Source organism: Zootoca vivipara, chromosome 7, assembly GCF_963506605.1.
Source record: "Zootoca vivipara chromosome 7, rZooViv1.1, whole genome shotgun sequence".
Taxonomy (NCBI): domain Eukaryota; kingdom Metazoa; phylum Chordata; class Lepidosauria; order Squamata; family Lacertidae; genus Zootoca; species Zootoca vivipara.
In genome coordinates this window covers 54,653,767-54,674,748 of record NC_083282.1, presented here as the reverse complement: position 1 = coordinate 54,674,748, position 20,982 = coordinate 54,653,767, and the positions used below count along the sequence as shown (strand labels likewise).

General features: G+C 43.2%; 1 protein-coding gene across 16 annotated transcripts in view; it reads left to right on the top strand.

Annotated features, from left to right (window-relative positions):
* PLEKHA6 (pleckstrin homology domain containing A6) overlaps positions 1–20,982 on the top strand; it is a 191,605-nt gene that overhangs the window by 39,048 nt on the left and 131,575 nt on the right. Inside the window, exon 1 of one of the 16 annotated variants that reach the window (XM_060277083.1) lies at positions 17,727–18,092. The exons of 13 other annotated variants lie outside the window; for them this stretch is intronic. Coding sequence is in view for 1 of the 3 variants with exons in the window: in XM_060277082.1 (XP_060133065.1) it covers positions 18,235–18,251 (17 nt within the window). In the remaining 2 variants the exon portion in view is untranslated. Of the gene's footprint in view, positions 1–17,726; positions 18,252–20,894; positions 20,980–20,982 lie in introns of those variants that run through there. 2 more of the 16 variants (XM_060277082.1, XM_060277087.1) reach the window with 2 other exon arrangements.

The following is a 20,982-nucleotide window of genomic DNA, read 5'->3' as shown; positions in this document are numbered from 1 at the left end:
AATGCAATTCTGGGCTGCATCAATAGGAGTATAGCGTTTAGATCAAGGGAAGTAATAGTACCACTGTATTCTGCTCTGGTCAGACCTCACCTGGAGTACTGTGTCCAGTTCTGGGCACCACAGTTCAAGAAGGATACTGACAAGCTGGAACGTGTCCAGAGGAGGGCAACCAAAATGGTCAAAGGCCTGGAAACGATGCCTTATGAGGAACGGCTTAGGGAGCTGGGTATGTTTAGCCTGGAGAAGAGAAGGTTAAGGGGTGATATGATAGCCATGTTCAAATATATAAAAGGATGTCATATAGAGGAGGGTGAAAGGTTGTTTTCTGCTGCTCCAGAGAAGCGGACACGGAGCAATGGATTCAAACTACAAGAAAGAAGATTCCACCTAAACATTAGGAAGAACTTCCTGACAGTAAGAGCTGTTCGACAGTGGAATTTGCTGTCAAGAAGTGTGGTGGAGTCTCCTTCTTTGGAGGTCTTTAAGCAGAGGATTGACAGCCATATGTCAAGAATGCTTTGATGGTGTTTCCCGCTTGGCAGGGGGTTGGACTGGATGGCCCTTGTGGTCTCTTACAACTCTATGATTCTATGATTCTAGTAACAGTGAATTGGGAAGGGAAAGGAAGGGGGTGGGGCAGCCGGCAGCCAAGGCTTTGCCTTCCAGACTCCCCTGGAAAACTCTTCAGGATGGACCCAGCCTGCTATGCTTGAGGGATGGACTAGCAGGCAGTGTCCAGGGGTTGCTTTGTGTGTTCTTGGGAGAGTTGAGTAGTGTGTTTTGTTTGGTGCGTGTATGTATTTTGTGTGTTTTGGGGTGAAAACGTCTGTTTGTTTTGGGGTGATTTTGCGAGCAGGTGAGTTGGGCTGTGTGTATCACCTGTAGAGACATTCGGGTGTGCGTGTGTGCTTTGCTAGTTTATTTTGGCCTGGGTTTTTTTATTTTGCTTGTTTGGGGAAGGGGGTTAGGTTTGTGTTTTGTTTGAGGTTTTTTGTAGGGGTGTTTCCTTTGTGCATGTGTTTTGGTTTTGAGTGTGTGTGTTGCATCTTTGTTTCGGTTTTTTTTAAGTGTTCTGCCTACTTCTTGGGGGTTGGGGGTTGTACTCATGTTCTTGTTATTTGTTCTTCATTGCTTTTGCAGCCCCCCCAGCAGTCCTTGTGATTACGCAGCCCCCCACATGGCAACCATTTCATTGTGGTGTCCATGACAGTTTCTCAGATTTCTGAATGTGCTCTCAGATTAAAAAAAAAGAGTTGGGGACCCCTCCTCCAGTCTCTTTCCCCAAACCGGTTGCTGGGGGTGCATGCTTTTTTTGGGAGGGGGATAGATAATGAATTTGGAAGTTTTGGAAATCCAGGTAGCCAATTGTATTTGCATATTTAGTTACTTTGGATTAATCATATCCTGCTTTTTAAAAATACCGGTACGTTTTTCAAAATGGTCTGCAAAAGCAAACCAAAATATAACAATAGAAACAAAGCTTAAAATAGATCAAATATAAAACAAACACAAAATCCCAGCAGTATTCGAACCGGAAACCAATGTTTAAAACAACAGAAATTCGTTGAAAATGCCTTCCAGGACACTCATTTTTTCCCTGACACCTGCCTGAAAACAGGAGCAGAGGAAGCTGTTGGACATCTTCATGGATAGATGGTGATAATATTAGTGCCGGTTTACAATGCTAGATGGTTTTTATTACAACTCTCGGTTCCATAGGCCTTGTCAAACAAATGGCTTTTATGCACAATGCAGTTGCAATGCTGGTGTGTCTCAAACAGTATTAAGCACAACCATTGCTTGTGAAATAGAGACAGCGATTAGTGGAGCAGCAGACTGGGGCTCATGAAGACCATTAGTACTTGGTGCTCTCATCAGAATGCCAAATGACTGTCCCCCTCTTTCTGTAGCAAAGAGAGACTGTGTTAATTAACTCTGTGCTGCACGAAATTAATGTTTTTTCAGCACTGTGAACATGTAAAGTGCTATATAAGTGCCTTCCTTTATTGCTGTTATTAAGAGAGCACTCTGCCTCCCACAAATGGCACCTCTTTGCTGTTCTCCTGCCAAACAGTGAGAGTTGCTGCCAGCTGGGTGTATTTTCTTGTTTGAATGTTTTCTATTGTAGCACTGATTGTCTATTGGGTGATGGGGTACTGTTGTCACTTCAAGTTGGCACAGTAAATGGGTGGCACCCTCCTCCAACGAAACACTTGTGCTGGGATTGCATAAAACCAGGGATATGCCAGCATATGCCATATGTGATGTTGTTCAAATATTCCATTCCAAAATTTTCCTCCCAACAAAAAAAGAGGAGGAACATGGTGGAGGCAATAGGGCCAGGACACTGTGTGCTGAATGTAGAAATTTTATACTGACAGATGGAAAAACCTTAGGGAGAGTCCACTGCTTTCTAGGGGCTACTTTGTACATTACATTTTTATTTTAGAGTTAAGGAAGCCATGGTCCTCCAAATGTTGTTGGATTCCGACTCCCATCAGTCACTGGCGATAGAGAAGATGGGCATTGTAGTACAACAACATTAGCAGCTTGCTAACTCAGCCCCTAAGATGTTTTAAGTGTACATTTGAAAAAGTTGGGACAAACTTGTTTATTTGCGTGTAGCTGTGACAAACTTGTTTATTTGCTGTGACAAACTTGTTTATTTGTTGTTTTACAAAGCCTTGCACTGTCTGCATATATTCCTAGTTACAGGTAGGTAGCCGTGTTGGTCTGAGTCGAAGCAAAATAAAAAAATAAAAAAAGTAATGTGCTACTGAAGGAATTTTTTTATTTTGCATATATTCCTGATTCAGGAATACACTGAATCAAGTGTATTCCTGGATCCTGCATTAGGGACAATAATAGGTGACATGCAATGTGATTTCTGTCAGAAACACCAATCCCTAAAACCCTTCACTAAAGAACAAAGATACTGCTGCTCTGATTATGTGCATTAATAATATTGTTATGTCCATGAGCAGCAGTGTGCCTTGGCTCCATGTGCTCCTCCCTCTCCTCTGGCGCAGCTGTGATGAGAAGATTGGATACTTTCAGTTTCTGTTTAAAGGAAGCTTCTTATTACATACTGTACATTGGTTAGTTTATGGTTTGTTTAAAGAAGCCAGGATCATACTCTCCAGGAGATGGGGAGGGCAGGGAGAATTCAGGGGCCCAAGGCTTTTGACTGCTCATGTAGATAAGCTAACTTCCACATTGGGTCCACATCCTGACTCAGGGGTGATCACAAACCATGCTTTCTCTGATTAAATGCAGAACCCATGGCAAACCTTGGCCTTGCTTACCCCGTTCAGTTTCCTCCTTTCTTCTCCCACATTTTCATCAGTGGCTTGTATCAGACTGCAGCATCCCTTTTCTCTTAGTGTATTAACAACCATATATTGTCAATAAACCACAATATTAAACCAGCATCAAAATGTTTTGTGTGTGGCAGTATACAAATATATATGAATGAAGCAGCTCTAGTACCATAACTGCTCAATTATTCCATTTGTCCATCCAATTCTCACTGGTGCAGGCCAGGCAAAGTGCCAACCTCTTCCATCAATACTTTCTTTCACTTCCTGCTGGCAGGGACTGCTTTTCTTCCAGGCCATGCCTAGATTCCAAGGTCTTGCCTCCTATACATTCTGCCAGGAAGATCATCCTGTTTAGGAGCTATCAGAGCCCAGCTACCAAAAGCTGTGTCCGGTCAGAGAGGAATTGGAGTTTTGGGGGTGGGTGTACAGGAAGTTCCTAGTTGACTGTTCCAAATGTCACAGGCCACTAAAGCAACCCCACCTATAAATGTCACAAAGATGCATTGGCCGAGTCCAAGTTTTTTAAATGCCATGCCTGATTGCAACATTCAGCCTACTTCCTGCTTAGCTTTAAAGCTAGTCCTTGAACCTGCAGATGGGTGGCACGGGCCGGCTTTCTTAATCCTCTGCAGAAGTGTGAGGGTGTGCTAGTAGGCGAATGGCAGCTAACAAGGGACAGTTAGCTAGGATATCCCTGCAACAGAAGTGCTTCTTTTATGGGGGAAGGTGTCTGGATTTCCCACAACATATGAATAACGAGTTGACTGTTCATTGTGCTAAAAATAAATGAAATAGAAAGGCTCTAAAAATTAAATTACAGAAGATGGGTTTGTGTGGATTTTCCTTCTGCCACAGAGGCCACCCCACTAATTATGTTTGTGGAATGCTAATCATAACGAGGAACTTCAGGATAAGATGTAACAGGGATGAGATTATCATAAAGGACCATGTTGCATTCACACAGGGACAGGAGATGTGGGGAAGGCACATCTGCAAGTAAATTTAAACCTCCTCAAGTTGAAACAGGAATTACTTGCTTTTCCAGCTCTTAGTTCCAGGTTCTAAGGCGCGGGGCTTTTCCTCATTCTTGCTCTAAGACTCTAAGTCTAAGACTTTTAGATACATGAGGGGAAGCAGCAAATAGTTCTTCCTAACCATGCCAACTGCCAGCCTGGGCTAAAGAGGGAGAAAGTTCCTTACTTCCACAGTTGGAAGGGACTCTGAGAGTTATCTAGTCTAATCCCCTGCAATGCAGGAATCTCAACTAAAGCATGCATGGCAGATGGCCATCCAACCTCTGCTCAAAAGCCTCCAATGAAGTAGAATCCACCACCAAAATACCTACTGGGTTTTGCAAGTTAAAAGTGGGTGCAGGTGTTTGTGTTTGTTTGTGTGTGTGAAAGTGTGTGTGTGAGAGAGAGGGGGGGCGAAGGGAAATGAAGAGAGGTGATTTTGGGTTTTAATATGGAAAAGAAAGAGATAAGATAATTTGGCAGCTGTTAGCTGAAAGGAGGGAGGAAAGGCTGAAGCCTGGAGACTGCCCAAGTCCATTTCCCAGGGATCTTCCCTCTTGCCTTGTAGGAATGCCTGTTCCATTCTCCCCGTACATTTGTAAATAAAGCAGATATTACAAGGACACCATATGTGTCTCCAGAATGCTTTGATCCAAACACAACTAATTTTAGGAGTGCTGCACCTGGAGCTTCTTACCCTCTGGGGATGTGTGGAATAACACAGACACTGTTGCTGTATCCTGCAGTCTCTTGGTGAGCTAAAGTGTGCAGTTCTGCAAAAGACACCTGTAGCTCAGGGATGGCCACAGCCCACATGTCTTGCCGTCAGTCAAAGCACAAGCAACTTGCCTTTGCTGCGCTGTATTCCCGTGGGAACCTGCCACTGTTGACGTGCCTGGGAGGTGATAGAAGGTGAAAGGCATATCCCACCCATGGGTGTTCACCTGTCAATCCTGCAGGCACCCACCTGCCTTGCCATTTGGATCCCTGACCTTGACCTGTACAGCAGAGCTGTCCTAAACATTACCCAAACCATCCCAGAAATTCTTCAGTGGATTACACTGCGGTAGCAATGGCTACAAATTCATTGCTGACAAATGCAGCCCAATGGGATGGTAACTCTTGGTCTCTGTTTACCACTATGGATCCCATCAACAAGAAGACATTCATCTTCAAAGGGAAAAGGGGGTCACGAAACGCAAGGCAAGATGAAATGTTAGTTTGGATGGTTCACTTCTGCCTCGAAACTTTTGTGTGTGCTTATCCCATCTGTATGCCTTGGGGATTTCTTTTGGGGCTGTTTTCTGACCTTTGCAAGCTGCTATTTTAGGAAAGAGGTTAGGAGGGTGCTTGACATCTAATAATAGGCTCCTTTTTCTTATTAGGCTGGGAGAGGTGTTTGGAGGCAAATATTTCTTCTTCTGAGCCTTCAAGCTGCCGTTTCCTTCTAGAGAGTGCTAAGCTCAAACATGCATAAATGTGCAGGTCAGAGGGGCTCTTTATGCCCCTGATCTCCTGCTACAAGAACATCACTGTCCTGGGTGATTTAGAGGTCCCTGTGCGGTGCAACTTGCTCTCTCCATGCACCCCTTCACACACACCCCGGTTTGCCCAAAGGGTTGGGGAACACCCCTGAACAGATTTGGGCGGTGCATGGGGATGTGTGGGAAAAGGAAGTCCTATTGTACAGGTGGAAGTCCTTGCAAGTAACAGGACAACTTAATTTGATAGAACGTCAGGTAAATTTGGCTGGCTTCTAGGCAACTGTCCTTAATGGCCCGTCACGGTTGATGTGTCTACTTGCTACACTGAAACAAAGCTAGAAAGCCAGGTTACCTTGGCGTTGCAGTGACGCTACAACAGATGTGCAGGCCCAGTGAAAATGTTTGGCATTATTAAATGCATGTTTAGATCCTTGTTCCCAAAGATCCACACCTGGCTTGTAGTTTAGTTGTGTTGATCATGTGAAATGATGCTTTAGTTTTCACGTCTTCTACATGAAAGTCTTATTTATTTACAAAATAAACCAAAGATAAAGAGTGTAAAGAAATACTGTTACAGCAGGTTGAAAGCAGAGTAAAGTTGGACATTATCATTGAATTTGCTGTTCCAAAACATTACAAAAGTACACATTTCATCTCCATAAACCTTAACGTTTTAAATTTGAGGAGAAGGGTTGTAGCTCAGTGGCTAGTCACCAGTTCAATCTCTAGCATCTCCAGGTAAAGTTGGGAGAGAACCTTGCGTGAAATCCTGGAGGTGCTGCCAGTCAATGCAGACAATATTGAGCTTGATGGACAAAAGGTCCAATTATAGAAGGAAGTGTCCAGGGAAACCTAGTACCTCATCTACCATATGTGAGAATTAAGCCTCAGCTCTCAGCCAAACAAAAAAAGCTCAACAACTTTTGTGGTGTCCTGGTTTTTAAATTTTTGAAATATGGCAACCCTATTCTGTAGTTTTGTTTTGGTAGGTTCCTCGCCTGCTCAGCTCTTGGTGGGTGGGAATGGAAATGTGGCATCTGCTGAGCTTATTCATTGTTTCAAAGCATCAGATGTTGAGAGTCAAAATATCCAGGGTCCTGGGCCTTGGAAGAGTTGTTGCATAATAATCAAAACAGGGAGGGGAAAAGCCCTCACGGCAGTTCAGGTTCCTCGTGTTTGGCTCCTGTTCTTTTGAGCAGCATTGTGTTATTCTTTCAGGTTGGCTGAGCAGCCGTGATGAGCGATTCCATTTTGCAAACTAAAGCAGCCGTCTCTTCTGCTTTCCCTCCTCCTCCTCGCCTTTCCCCTCCCGCTTTCCCCTCTTGTCAACAGGAATCCTCTGCCAGCTTTTTATGAGACAAATTGTTTGCTTTGGTGTTTTTCTGAATCGGATAGATTGTCTTATTTGGAAACAACAAGCAACTGTTGGGATGGGAGGGTAATGAATTTTTTACAGCTCATCAGCACGAGGGACTGAGAATGTGGTCAGGAGAGCCAGCCATGGCACAGCTTTTCCAGTGGCTTGGCGTCTTGACAGGAAGCCTCCTGTTCCTTTTTTGTCTAGCTGTGGGCTCCCCTAGCCCAACTGTGAATCTCAGATCTACCAGAGATCCCACCCTTTCTTTGTCCTAAATCACACCCCTCCTTCAAGAAGACTGCTTTTTTATTTTCTTTCTTTATGATTATGTTTATATCCCACCTTTCCTCAAGGAGCTCAGCTCAGCGCGAGTAACCAAGTGTCAGGTGTGGAGAAGCACAAGTTGATCATAGGTCATTACACTGTGGCTCATTTCTGTGACTGTGCTGCCCATGACAATGGGCAGCTCAGCCTTTAGTTCTGGGATCAGCAGTGTGGCGTGTTTGGGCAAAGAGGACTTCCCCTGGTGCCTTCAACACTTCCTGGTGATGGGTGGTTGTGTTCCTTCCCACTGTCTGAAAAGAGCTGGAAGAATGACTCTCTTTCCCACTTCCTCTTTCAGCTCTATGTGATTTTCAATAGTTAAATTGGCACCTGAGTTAATTGGCTAGCTAAACAGAAAGCTGAGTTCCTGAGCAGGCAGGAGGGAAAAGGGGACAATTTGGGAGACTGTTGGGGGGAGAGCAAATGGAGAGGAAGTGGGGTGCATGAATCAGAGGACAGAAAGAGGGATTGGAGTCAGATAGAAAGTGTATGCACACACAAACAAACACACACTTGAGATCTAGTAAAACTGTACATTTTCACTATACATTTACCGTACTGTACAACTGTACATTTCCTCCCATGGACTGTCTCAATTGGATCCAAACTCATGGATCTGGTGCTGCCTATCACTGTCATGGCACAAAAAACATGATTGGTAGCATGGATCTTTCCCACCCCCACAAGAGATTCTCTCAAAACCACCATCAAATCATAGGTCACTTCTGTGTCTACATTTGTGTTCTGTGATTTGCTGCTGGTTTTGCTACCACCCTATGGAAAAACCATGAATATCCATGGGGATTTGTGCCATAAGTCAATCTGGCAGGCACCAGATTGACTATTTTTTTCTTGTGCAGTCTACCAATGTGAGCTTTAATTTGATGCTGATATTGGAGGATCTGATGCAAAATAATGCAAATTCAAGAAGATCCATTTTAATTCTATAGAATCTTTGCTTTTCCATGGTGGTCTGGGTAAAATATATGTATGGGATTATCCAGCTCTTTCCAGGACAGAGGTCGATGCTTTAATGCTCCATGTCTGAGCATCCCCACCTCTGAGCTTTTCCCACAAGAACTCCCTCTTTAAAGCTGAATCAGAGCAAACATCAATTCAGCTTTTCTGCAGAAGGACATTTGCTCCAGTTGAGCTTTAAAGAGCAGGTATTGTGGGGAAAACTCCGGAGCAACCAAGGGCACTCAGACATGGAGCTTTAAATTGCCTGGAAAGAGCAGAAGAAAGGTGGATAAGCCCTTAGTGTGTATCCTTTCTTTCTTGGGAAGGAGAGGAATCTGAGGGAGTGGGGTGAGAAGGAGCCAGATGGGGTGATGCCCATGGCCCCTTTCCAAAATGCCTAATATGCCCTCAGTTCCAAATAGGTTGGCAGATCCTGACTGTCCAGTGGGAGAGACCACAATTTGCCAGTGACCAGATTCCTTCTCCATAGGAAGGAATCAAGGTATCCAGACCACAAGGCAATAAATTCTTCTTTCCCAGACAGAATAGCTGAGATGGAGTTAAACAGCCTGTTCCTCGTTGTGCCTGAAATCTCGGGTCAGGAGGGCAAGACCTTGCATGCCAGGACTGTGGCCTTGGGAGTAGGGGGGAACCTTTGACAGACACGTTACTTCCCCAGCTTCTTTTCTCAGGAGGGAGAAACAGATAAGAGCTGTTGATCTAGGCTTCATCCCACACCCAACTAGCATATTAAAAAGCATTGGTCAGTCTTGTTAGGAACTGGGAGAGACAGACAGCCTTCAGTTGACTTTAAGGTGAGCATATTGTGTTTGTCCTCTAGGAATGTCTCAATGATGTGACAGGCTGCTGTCTGGTTGGCAGGACTGCGTTCTCACATCCCACTTTCTGTTCCTGAAAATAGTATTCTATTTAGATTGCACATGTAGATGTGTAATTCCCTGAGTGTGCTAAAATTAGTATGTTTGTATTCCCCCCCCCCCAGGACTCTGATGTCTTTCTCTAAAAATGTAAATCTTGTGAGTTGTTGTGTCTTGCAATCAGTCCATCCATCCACCAGTCTCATTATTATGGTAAATTAGCAGTATTCAAAAAGGAAGTTTGTACAAATATAGAAATTAATAGCAGATAAAAAAAACACGCAACTATAAAAATTACAAATATCTGTGTCATGCAATAGAATGCCAGGTATAGAAAATGAAATTATGAGTTTACTGAAATTAGTCCCTGGTGAATTTTACATGAAGCAGCACAATATGTAGCTAGTCTGGAAGAGATGAATGCATTCTGATCAGGAAGGAATAAAAAAAAAAGCATAAAATGCACCTGATCCTCCTGGGAATTTCCTTTAAATGGGTTCAGTAAAAATGTTGTATGTATGATGATAAAAAGAGCATTGCATAAGAACATGAGTTATCAGTTCTACCTTTTCAGATTCACAGGGCCATTTACATTGACAACAGCAGATATTTTGGCAGTACTTGGAAGTGACACTAGCAGGTATTTAAATATGTTGCAAGTAGTACTGTACTGGTAATAGTATTTCTGGTACAATAAAAACAACATCTATATCATAATACTGAGAACTTTGGGGGGGAAAGGTGGATTTTTTGGGGGGGGGGAATCTCCCCTCCAGAGTTGCCGATGGAAGAATGTTTAAATGCATCAGAGTAAAGGCTTTTGTCTTGCAATATACGGTACTTATGAGTATTCCAATAAAAATTACTTCCATTGCATATAACAATTATTCTTCATAATATTTCCATTCAAATGCTTTGGGCTATTAGAATTTTTTTCTGTGATATTTATACAGCACAAAAGTTAACAGGGCACACTTTTTTTAAAAAAAGTTTTCTTTGCTAAATATAAGCCAAATATGTCATATCAGGAATGCTAAATCAGATCCTGATTGAGTTCAGCCTTTAAAACAACAACAACAACTCACATTGCTAGTTTATACAAGGGTCTGTATTATTTCCTCTGGAGGTTTTTGTTGGTGACATATAAATCCCAAGGTTTCTAATTCTAAAAAAAACCCCACATCTCCTTTAGAAAGTTAAAATTGGAGAGCATTGGATCAAAAACATTTCCCCTTTAAAAGGTTATTTCCACCCATCTCAGAGAATGACTTTCAGGAACATAGGAAATGAGGCTAGAATACTGTCTTTGGAGCCTGGTTCTGTTCACATATCACTGGTGGTGAAGATTGAGGAGTTGCATTTGGGGCTGCTAGGGGTGGGAAACATAGAAGCTTTGCTTTGAGCTCGGCATAGTCTTGGAACTTTTCGGCTTCCTTGCAAGTAGCCCATAATGACTAAAGCTAAAGGCAGAGTTACCTGAGTCTGTGGAGGGAGAGAGGCATATCTTGGAGTCAAGTTTTTTTGTTTTCCATGAGTTCTGGAGAAGTTGTTTTTCTTTAAATGGCCCCTGGGTCTTCCAAGCAATTGTGTGCAGTCCAGGCCCTTGTGCTTTGATTTGTCAACAAAAGGACTCAAATATTGAACGACTCAAGGTAAAATCAGTGGAATTGACACATTGCTGTGGAGTCCTTGACGTCAATGTCACATGGTGGAACTGCAACATCCCTGAAAACATCCCTGAAATTCCAAAGTCAGATTTCTTCTTCCAAGATATGAATCCGAGGGATTAAGTCATCAGGGATTATTGGTTCAACGGCATTCCTGATGGTCGGAGGGCACTGCCAGAATTACGGAGATTCGCCTCTAGGCGTGAGTGACAGCAAGATCTGAATATGCCAAAAGGAGAACTCTTTTTGACATATCAGAAAGAACAGCAAGTAGCAGAAATTTAACATGCAAGCAAACAAAGCAGACTGGCAAAAACACCTGCTGCCCCCCAGTAGGTAGGAAAGTGCAAAGAGGAGCTTGCAAGGAGCCTGCAGCTGCATCGATCCAAACAGGATATACTGCATCCTTCAATGAAGTAAAAAAGCAGGCTCTGAAGTTAATTAAGAATCTGCACATCTCTCTGGCTTTTCTTGGGAATGTGGAAGCCAGGTTTGGTACATCTGGGGACCTTGCTGCTCATTCTGCTGAGTAGTGCCCTGGACTTCTGCCTTAAGATATTACCCTAATGGTGCCACTCATGTGTGTGTGTGCATTATCCCCTACTTCACAGACAAAAGACACAAAACATTTGAGCATCAAGAAGTTGCCAGGTAAATTACTATTGACTCATCTCTTGAAATAAGACCTTGGGTGAAGCATCTACTTTCATCTGAGCCCCCCAGATTCGTTCAAAACCAACCAGAGGCCTTCTGGCTCTACTTCCATGACCCAGGAAGGTTCAAAATGAGAGTTTATGTGCCACTCACTAATGGTGGGATTGCACATTCATTCTTCCTGAGCTTTTCTGTTCACCCAACAATGGTGCAGTGCAAGTGGCAAGTGTGACTTTTGCTTGGGTACCAGACAGTGATTCTATAAACCAGGGGTGGCCAACTCCCAAGAGACTGCGATCTACTCACAGAGTTAAAAAGAGGCAGTGATCTACCCCATTTTTGGGGTTCAGGTTGTTGAGCTTTTTTAGGGAGGACGGCACGTTTTTAGGGGTTCAGGTCAAAGTTGTTGAGCTCTTTTTTAGGGCAGTCAAAATTGTTGAGCTTCTTTGAGGGGAGCCAGTGATCTACCTGTTGGACGTGCCTGCTATAAACCATTCAACCTGGATTTTTTCTATGGCTATTTTAATGGGTATACAGAGACCTCTAGAGACACACAGAAGTGCCAGTTTACCATACTTTAAGCCAACTGATGAACTCCCTGCCAGCATAACAGCCCAAGAGCTTCTTACCCCTTACCTTTTGAACCCCTTCAATTGCCTGCCCAGCCCCATGCAAATCCTTCTGCCCTGCAAACCTGCTGTGCAGCTATTCCCAATTTGGGGAGCAGGCGAATGAAGCCCTTCCAAAAAACAACAGGAGAAGATCCTGCCAAGCACATTAAGCCTGTGCACTGTGCCAGAGGCTAGGCAGGGAGAGCCAAGCTCTGTTCTCTGTGAGGCGCTGAGACTATTTCTTTTGCTGAGTAAGTTTCCCTTGTAGGAAGTAAATAGGGATTCTTGTAATGCTGGAATGAGGAAATGCTACAGCCTGCCTTGGCCAATAACCTTAGCCATCTCCTAAGTGTACATTCCAGAGTGGAAATACCTCTGTGTACTTAACCCAGATTTTGCCTCATTCTTTCACAAGTCACCAAACAGGTGTGGTTGTTAAATTGCAACTATAGTTGTACAACTGGGAGTGGGACAGATTCAGCAGACTTTCTGCAGCTTAGTATCTGCTTACAGGCTTCCTGTGGAGTGGCAGCAACTTCGCAGAGAGCCTACAATCCATACAATCTGGCCATGCAGTAAGGTAAGTGTTAGCACCTGCCTTCTGCCCACCATTTCTATTTGGTTTTTAGTCCCTGCATTCATCTTTATCACATGGCTGGCACTGGTACATTTTGGAATAAGGCCTATAGCGCTTTGCCTATAGCAACTGGATGCCCAAATGCCGGTTGTAGTATCTTCTATATTAGTCAAGAGGGTCTTTTTAAATCCGCTTCTCTTTCCAATTTCTTTGGTTGGCTAAGCTAAATTCACACACGCTGCTCTCATGGAAAAAATAAAAATCAATATATGGTTGTGTAAAAGCCCATTATAAAACCATTTACACTTTCATGGGAGCCTTACAAACAAATTAATAAACTATGTTGAATCACTTATGGCACCCTTGATCTCCTCTGTTATTTCTTTTGCAGAGAGTATGAAGCCCTTTAAACTGAAATGTTTAAAGCTATTTGACTGCAGTCCTGCATCAGGGATCACCAACACGGTGCCCTCCAGATGTTGGTGGACTCCAGCTCTAGTTAGTTCCAGAAAGCAAGACCAATAGCCAGGGATGAGAGTGTAAATACAGGAACATCTGGAAAGTACCACATTGGCTACCTCTGGCCTGCATTTGTCTGCATTTTTGTTGCACTTTCAAAAATTACTTGCACTGTATCAATACTAAACCTTAAAAGAAAAGAAAAATTCAATACACACCTGAAGAACTGTGAGATCCAGTTACAAGGCAGTATTGTCCCAAGCAAAAAGTACAACATGGTTACATTCCTGCATTGTATGTTAATTTCAAAATTTCTATATGGGGAATTGTTTGCTCATGTACCACTTATGCAAAGCCTCTCTGCTCACAATCAAATACTTAAAACTTCATCTAGGTTTTCTCAACTATTTGCATGAGACTTCTTAGAGGGAAAATACAGCCATAATCCAAAGCTTTCCCAAACCACAACCCGTTAGAAAGACCAGAACATATTACTTTGTGCTCCTTTCTTGTTCCTCTGGAAACAGTGAGGAGAAACAAAGCCCCCAGATGTCACTGGTCAAGCCCCCCAAGAACGAGGCTATGCTTTACCTATTCAAAATGAAGATTCTGTAATACAGTCTTGGGAAGGGGAACATCTGGCCATTCAGTTTTTCCTAACAGTATAGAAGGGAACGGGATCGGCAGTCCACTCCTAATTTCTCTGTTGGCTTTCCTGGAGGCCAACAATCTGTTACTGTCTTAGGAGGTTTGCTTACATAAATTTTAACTGTTTTAGTCAAGAACGGGACTACATGGGAGCATCTTGTGCTCCTCTCTTGGTGCTTCCATGCGCAACTGGAAGCAAGTCATAAGGGGATATAATGTGACCTGTGATTTCTTATGCCAACATCGCTCCTCCTTGTGTTTGGACTGTGACATCTCTGCAGTCTACAATTCCCCATGCCTTTAATATAGATAGATTGGGTATCACATGGCAGGACAGAATTCCAAACAAAGATGTGCTCTCCCAAGCCCACATTCCCAGCATGCTCATACTTCTGTCTCAGCGACGTCTACTCTGGCTTGGTCGTATCCACAGAACAGAAGATGGCAGGATCCCCAAGGATGTGCTCTAGGGGGGAGCTGGCTTCAGGCACTAGGCCCATTGGTAGACCAACTCTGTGCTGCAAAGGTGTTTGCAAATGAGACATGAAGGCTGGCAACATCAACCCTGCCATGTGGGAATCCCTTGCAGATGACCGCAGTGCCTGGAGACAGGCTGTCAAGTTGTGTATGCATAGCAGTGACCAGAGGAGAAATGACTGTTGGGAGGAGCACAGAGAGGAGAAATGCCAGGGTGCATCTGCAGAATCACAACTGGATGCCTTCATTTGCTCCAGCTTCAACAAAACTGATCTCTCCCACATCAGTCTCTACGGCCACAGAAGGCTCTGCATCCTTCCAACAGCTTGACCTCACGCCTCCATTGTCTTCCAAGACAGATGGATGGACAGAATCAGCATGATCCAGATCCTGAAAAGCAGTCTGCTTGGCTTTCCAAGGATGCTTCTGCAAGATCAGTGAAGAACAACTGGACTGTGGGCAAATCTTCTCCCGTTGTTTCTGACAGAAATAGGAGGAAGATGTTAGCAGGGTAAAAATAAACTCTGGCAAATGTCTTTCCAGGTCATCTAGTTCCATTTCCCTGCCACCATGAAAGGATTGTTCCCTCCAGCAAGGAAGCTTTCTCAAAAGCACTCAGATGAATTAGTTTGCCTTTTAACAATGGCCAGATTGTGGGTAAACTCTATCCGATTTTAAATGCAAACCCATGGAGCAGGCATGCTTGCTGTTTGGCTGAAAATAAATGTCAAGTAATTTTAGCAGTTCTTTGAAAGCAAGCCCCATTTTAAATGGCACAGTGTGGTATATTTGAGCCAGCTGGCTCAGAATTTCTCAAGTTGAATATCCCATTGTATACAAGCATCCTGAATAACAGGGACATGGACTAGGAACTTTGATTATCCCATGAGATTTGGGGGCTCTCTTCTTCATCCTTTGCGTGCAGAGTGGTCTGTGATTAATGACTTGCATGCAGGGAAATGCAGAGAGCCAGTGTGGCAGTGTACAGTCTGGACAGTTCACTGGTCTTGGGCCACCAAAATCTGGGTTCAAATTCCTGCTCAGCCATGAAGCTCTGTTCTCAGCCTAACCTACCTCCCAGGGCTATTGTGAAGATAAAATCAGAGGAGCAGGGAATGGTGTATGCAGTCTTGAGCTCTTTGGAGGAATGGCAGGATAAATTCAATGCAAGAACCTGAGACTGCAGCCTAATTCCTGATAGCACTGATTCAAGATTAGCACAAATACTTTCCCAATTTGTTGTGAGTGGAACTTCTGTCCACATCCACAAATTTATGAATATGATGTATCAGTTCCCATTGTTCATTGTGTTTAGCCCATACAGCAGTTTCTCGAATTGTTCTTTGGAAGAAATAGATGCTTAACTAAATTTGGGGAAAGGAAGAGAAGTCAAGCACAAGGAACTTTTAAATGACAAAATATCAAAAATTTAAATGTCAAACTTCAACACATAGTTTTTATATCAACATCACATTCAGGAAATGCTCCTTTTAAATTATTGTGGGACTTGCTTCTTAATCCCACACCCACAAGTGTAATTTGGGATTTCAAGTTTTGATGTTCTTTACTTTGATGTCTTTTCATTAGAAATCTTTCATAGTACATTTGTATGTTACGGTATATTAATAAAACATTCGTGCCAAGAAGATTTTGAGGGGGCAGAATGAATCTGTAGTGTGTGGTTTCTTAGACAATGACTGACCTCCTATATGTTGTTGGTAAGGAAAAGGTAGATATTAAAGGAGAATTCCTGAATGCCAAGATCCAAGTTTGGGGCAAGTACTCTTTGGTGAGAGGAGTTCAACAGAGATCTAAAATCTCAAAACATGCAACAAAGTGAAGTGTGGAAACTTGGCTTACAGTGGTGAAAGTTCCTAAATTATTGGACACAAGAGAAACTTGCTAGAGCCATGTGACCTGAGCTTGGAACAAGCAGGGCTGGATCTAGACATGTCAAAGAAGTGATTCAGTTAAATGTATCGTACACTCATACAGGGAAATCTCTTAGGGAAAGACGGGACTCCACAGCGCCATCTGGTGTCACAGTGTTCTATCGCATATACAACACGTATAAAACACTTATAAATAGACTTTAATAATAAAAAGTCTAATTAATAACCATCATGCTTAAGTCTAATTAATGCTTGAAGGGGTTAATGCCATAGAGTACGTTGTCCTGCAAGGATTAGCTCACCTTGGGATGGACTATAGGTAATCAAGGCTTTGTTCCTCCATCTGAAAAGCTTAACCTGTGAGGTCTGAACTGGGACTCAGCTAGATTGGTAAATAAAAATTTGACTTAAGCATGAGGCTGGTTACCCCACACTATAGACCTCTGGCTGATCAAGTACCTCTGTGGGTTTTTTTAAAACCTCTTTTCTCTTTCCCTCTTCTGTAAAATAAAAGGTGGTGTGCATTAACTAACTGCTATTTATTCAGTCAATCTCTTTATAATTATTAATTGGTTGAGTAACAAAGCCATATTGTTTGGAACGTTCAATTGTTTAAGCACTTGGTGAATTAACCCAATTATCATTTATCAAGTAATTAAGGCTGCAATCCTATGCACTCTTACCCGGGAGTAAGCCTTATTGAATAAAATGGAACATACTTCTGAGTCTACGTGCAAAGGATGACATTATATGGCGGCAATCCTAATTTCCTCTCTCTGGGAGTAAACGCCATTGAACTTAATGGGACTTCAATCTAAGTAGACACACATAGGATTGCGTTACAAATGAAATAATGAACCTTCAAAACTTTTTAAAAAGAAATAAGTTGAGAGCGCTTTGCATATTCACAAGGCTTTGCAATTTCCAGAGAGATTTAACATTTAAATAACTCACCCACTTTGATTCATAAATTCGAGAGACCTAATTTCCCTCTCTTCTCCCAGCATACCCGCCCACCCCAGCAAATTAAGATTTATGAATGAGAAGCTTCAGTACAATGCTGCTTCAATAATAATAATAATAATAATAATAATAATAATAATAATAATAATAATAATTTGTATATGTACCTTCTGGAATACTACCTCTCCCTTAGCAACGTAAAAGCACTTCCCCAAAGCGAAGATAAATGGAATGTCAGTTTGACGCCCCTCGCCTGAGCATTTAATCGGCTTTTGTTGCAGACTTTGCGTGGCTGGGAACGGCGTGTGGTGGGTTTGCTTTTGACAGGTGACAGGTCCCTTGCCTCGCTCTTTCCCTAGCGCGATTCTCTTGGAGCGTCTCTCCAGTTTTCCGGCGCGCAGCTAGAGGGCTGCCTTAGCTATTACTAAGCAAGCACAGAGGGGTGGCGAGAGAGAGACAGAGACTGAATGGGTGTGTGTGTATGCGTGTGTTTATATATGACTGGCCCAACCTGCAGTTTCAGATTTCAGACCTACTTTATCACTCTTCCAGTTCCTGCTAGCCTTTGGATGTTGCACGCTGCCTTTTCGCTGACGGATCTCCCGGGACGGAGGAAGAAGCAGTGAGCGCTTCTCTTCTCCTTTACTTTCTCATTTCTTCAGCAAGAGTTTCCACCGCTCCCCCCGCCCCACCCAGCTGTCTTTTACCCAACCTCCACGTTGGACCCTGCCCTGCAAGAGGCTTGCATTTTTATTTTTAACCACCTCGCGTCTCAGCACTGAGGGATGCTGCCGCCTCTTCCTTGAAGGTAAATCCAGGTGTTCGGCTTGTTGACGGTTGTGCTTTCTGGCTTCACAAAAAGACAGACTTTTGCTGCTTCTCCGGACTTGTGTGATCCAGCCAGCCAGCAGGGTTTAGGTGTGCTTGTCAGCTAGTGGTGGTGACAAAAGATGACAGGAAATGGCAGGTGTGTTTAAACAACTGCAGCTAGTCCTCATGGATGGGGAGTCTGGATTGGGGTTTGATGTGCCCAGAAACTTCAGTGCTATCTAGAGATGAACTTAAGCTCTAGTAATACAACCAAGAGTGTTTGAAAACTGCTCAAGGCAGGGGTCAAAGCTTGGAGGTGGAAGCCATGGCATTTTTGCAGTTCCTTCCCTGCTGCTTTGCTGTTAAAATAATATGTGCTTTGTATGCTATTGAATGCCAGCTTGATGTAAGTGCTAAGACTCCCGGCCTTGGTTTTTGCACCTGAATCCTTGCATTGTTTGCTCAGTAGCTTTGGAAGTTGCTTAACACATACACGAGGCATTTGTGTGCTCAGCACTAAAGGGACTCTTTTGGGGGGCTGAAGGAGGCGACCCCGCAATGAAGATCTCGGATAGCTGAAGGCAGCACAGGGTGATGTGGTTCTCTTTTTTTTACTATGTGTGGTTGCATTTGAGCTTTTGTTGGGGGTGTTGCTGCTGTACAAATGGCGTTTGTCTAGTTTGCTAGCAATAGATGGGAGAGTTTCAGCTGAAGCTTATTGAAAGGATGGAAATGCTCCAGTATCTACTCCTTGACAGCTGACCTCGCTGTGCAGGGATTTTACAGGTGCCTTTCAAGTGACACACTCCCCATCAATATATCTGCTTTGTACCCGTGTGTTCAGATTACTGGTGCGTGTGGGTTTATACCCGTATGGGAGGTTACCTGAAACTGTACCTATCTGGTTGGCACACTGCCATCGCGATCAGGAAGTGGAATTCAAAATTTGTTGCTGCACAGAGTCTGTCGCCTTGAAATATGTTAGTGTTTCCCGGGCAAAACCTTGTGTAACTGTAAACATGTACACATTCTCATCTAAATGTGAAAAGGGGCTTTTGGGGTTTTAGTGGAATGCATGTTAGTGAATAGATCACTCGATGCCATGTGTCACCAGACCCTTGTTGATGTGCTTCCTGCCCCATACTATTCAATGCTTTATTCACCATGTTCCACAATAAAACACCTATTTTTCATCTGAAATGTGAGCAGGCATTCCTGATAGCTGATAGCTGAGAACACACAGACTCTGGTTATAGATTCTGTCAGTGAGTTAATATGTGGCGAGGCTAATGCTGGGGGACTCTGCCTTTGGAGCAAAAGGTATGACTGGGAGAGCAATCCCATGCATGTTTGCTCTGGCATTAGTCCCACTGCAATCACAACTCTCCCAGGTAAGTGCATATAGGATTGCAGCTTTCAATTTTGGAAAATTATACTATGGGCACCCAAAACCAAGCACTTACTGCCATTGACTCCAGTGAAAGAGATGTAGGCACTTGCTTAACCATCCATAATCATAAAATTGTAGAGTTGGAAGGAACCCAAAGGACTTAACTTTGCCTGGATTGCACCCTTTGTGTTTTGTTTTCTTGCTGCTTTCGTGTGATTATTAGCTTTACTTCTAAGTTGCCCCGAGAACTTGATGGCAAAATAACTAATATATATGATTAATAAATGAATACAGTAACTATGATTTAATACTGTTGTCTTCTACATAAGTGTACTCTGAGCATAAAAAAATATTTCTAGCCTAGTGAACAATGCCAGCGACTAAATCCTGAGATAAAAGGAACAGCTTTTTCAGAAGATGTTTTACAGCAGGAAGAAATACTACATTCCTAACAAGTTTCTTAAAAAGTGAATATGAAATCTCGGTTTGAAATGCATGTGTCATAGGGAAATATGTCCACAGCCATACACAACTACAGTCATACAGCCAAATCAAAGTCTATCAGTGAAAACTTACTGGCCTGTGTCAACATTATGACAGAAGACCTGCGCCCAAGTGTGCCCGCTTAATGGTACAATGCCAGTTCTCTTACAGGTGCTTCAAGTTCCTGGTGTGTACTGATTTATTCATTTTTTTTAATCTACTGCTTTACCTGCCATGGTCCTTACTTGAAATCTGTTGGACAACTTTGTTTTCAAGATTGGTATTTTGGAACTGAGATGGCCCTGGTGCAAGTTAGAATGTCACCTCTTATATGAAAACATGCTTTTTCAACCTCTTATATGAAAACATGCTTTTTCAACTGGGAAAAAAATGATTTGTGCCTTACCTAGTACTGTGTTTAGAGCTAGAGCATTAGCCACTTGAAAGTGTTCATGAAGAAGATTAAAAAGGATTGGGCGAATTAATGGAGAAAAAGGCTATCAACAGCTCCTAGCCATGATGGCTATGTTCCATGTCCACTATCAGAGGCAAAATGTTGCTGAATACCAGTTGCTCAGCATTGCAGGTGGGCAGTGTGCTGTGGCCCTCATGTCCTGCTTGCTGGCTTTCCCTAGGCATCTGGCTGGCCACTGTGAGAGCAGGATGCAGGACCAGATGGGCCATTGGCCTGATCCAGCAGGCCCTTCTTGTGGTCTCAACTCTTGTGTGTTTGTTTGAATGTGTGCATGTACGTAAATGTGCAGGGTGACTATGCACCCCAATCTCTCCAGCCCTAACCTTGTATTAATTTTCATACTGCTCCAATACTGTTTCATAGTGAAGACTTCCATCTGAACTGGGAGCTGCTGAAAAAGCCCATTCCATTACTGGAAGGTTTTTGACATCCTGTTTCTGCACACTTGACACACAGAAGCCATACCAATCAGGAACTAGTAAGCCAATCCCCCTTTGTTGATTGCTGGCTGTCAGGGCCAGAAACAGAATTTGAAAGGTA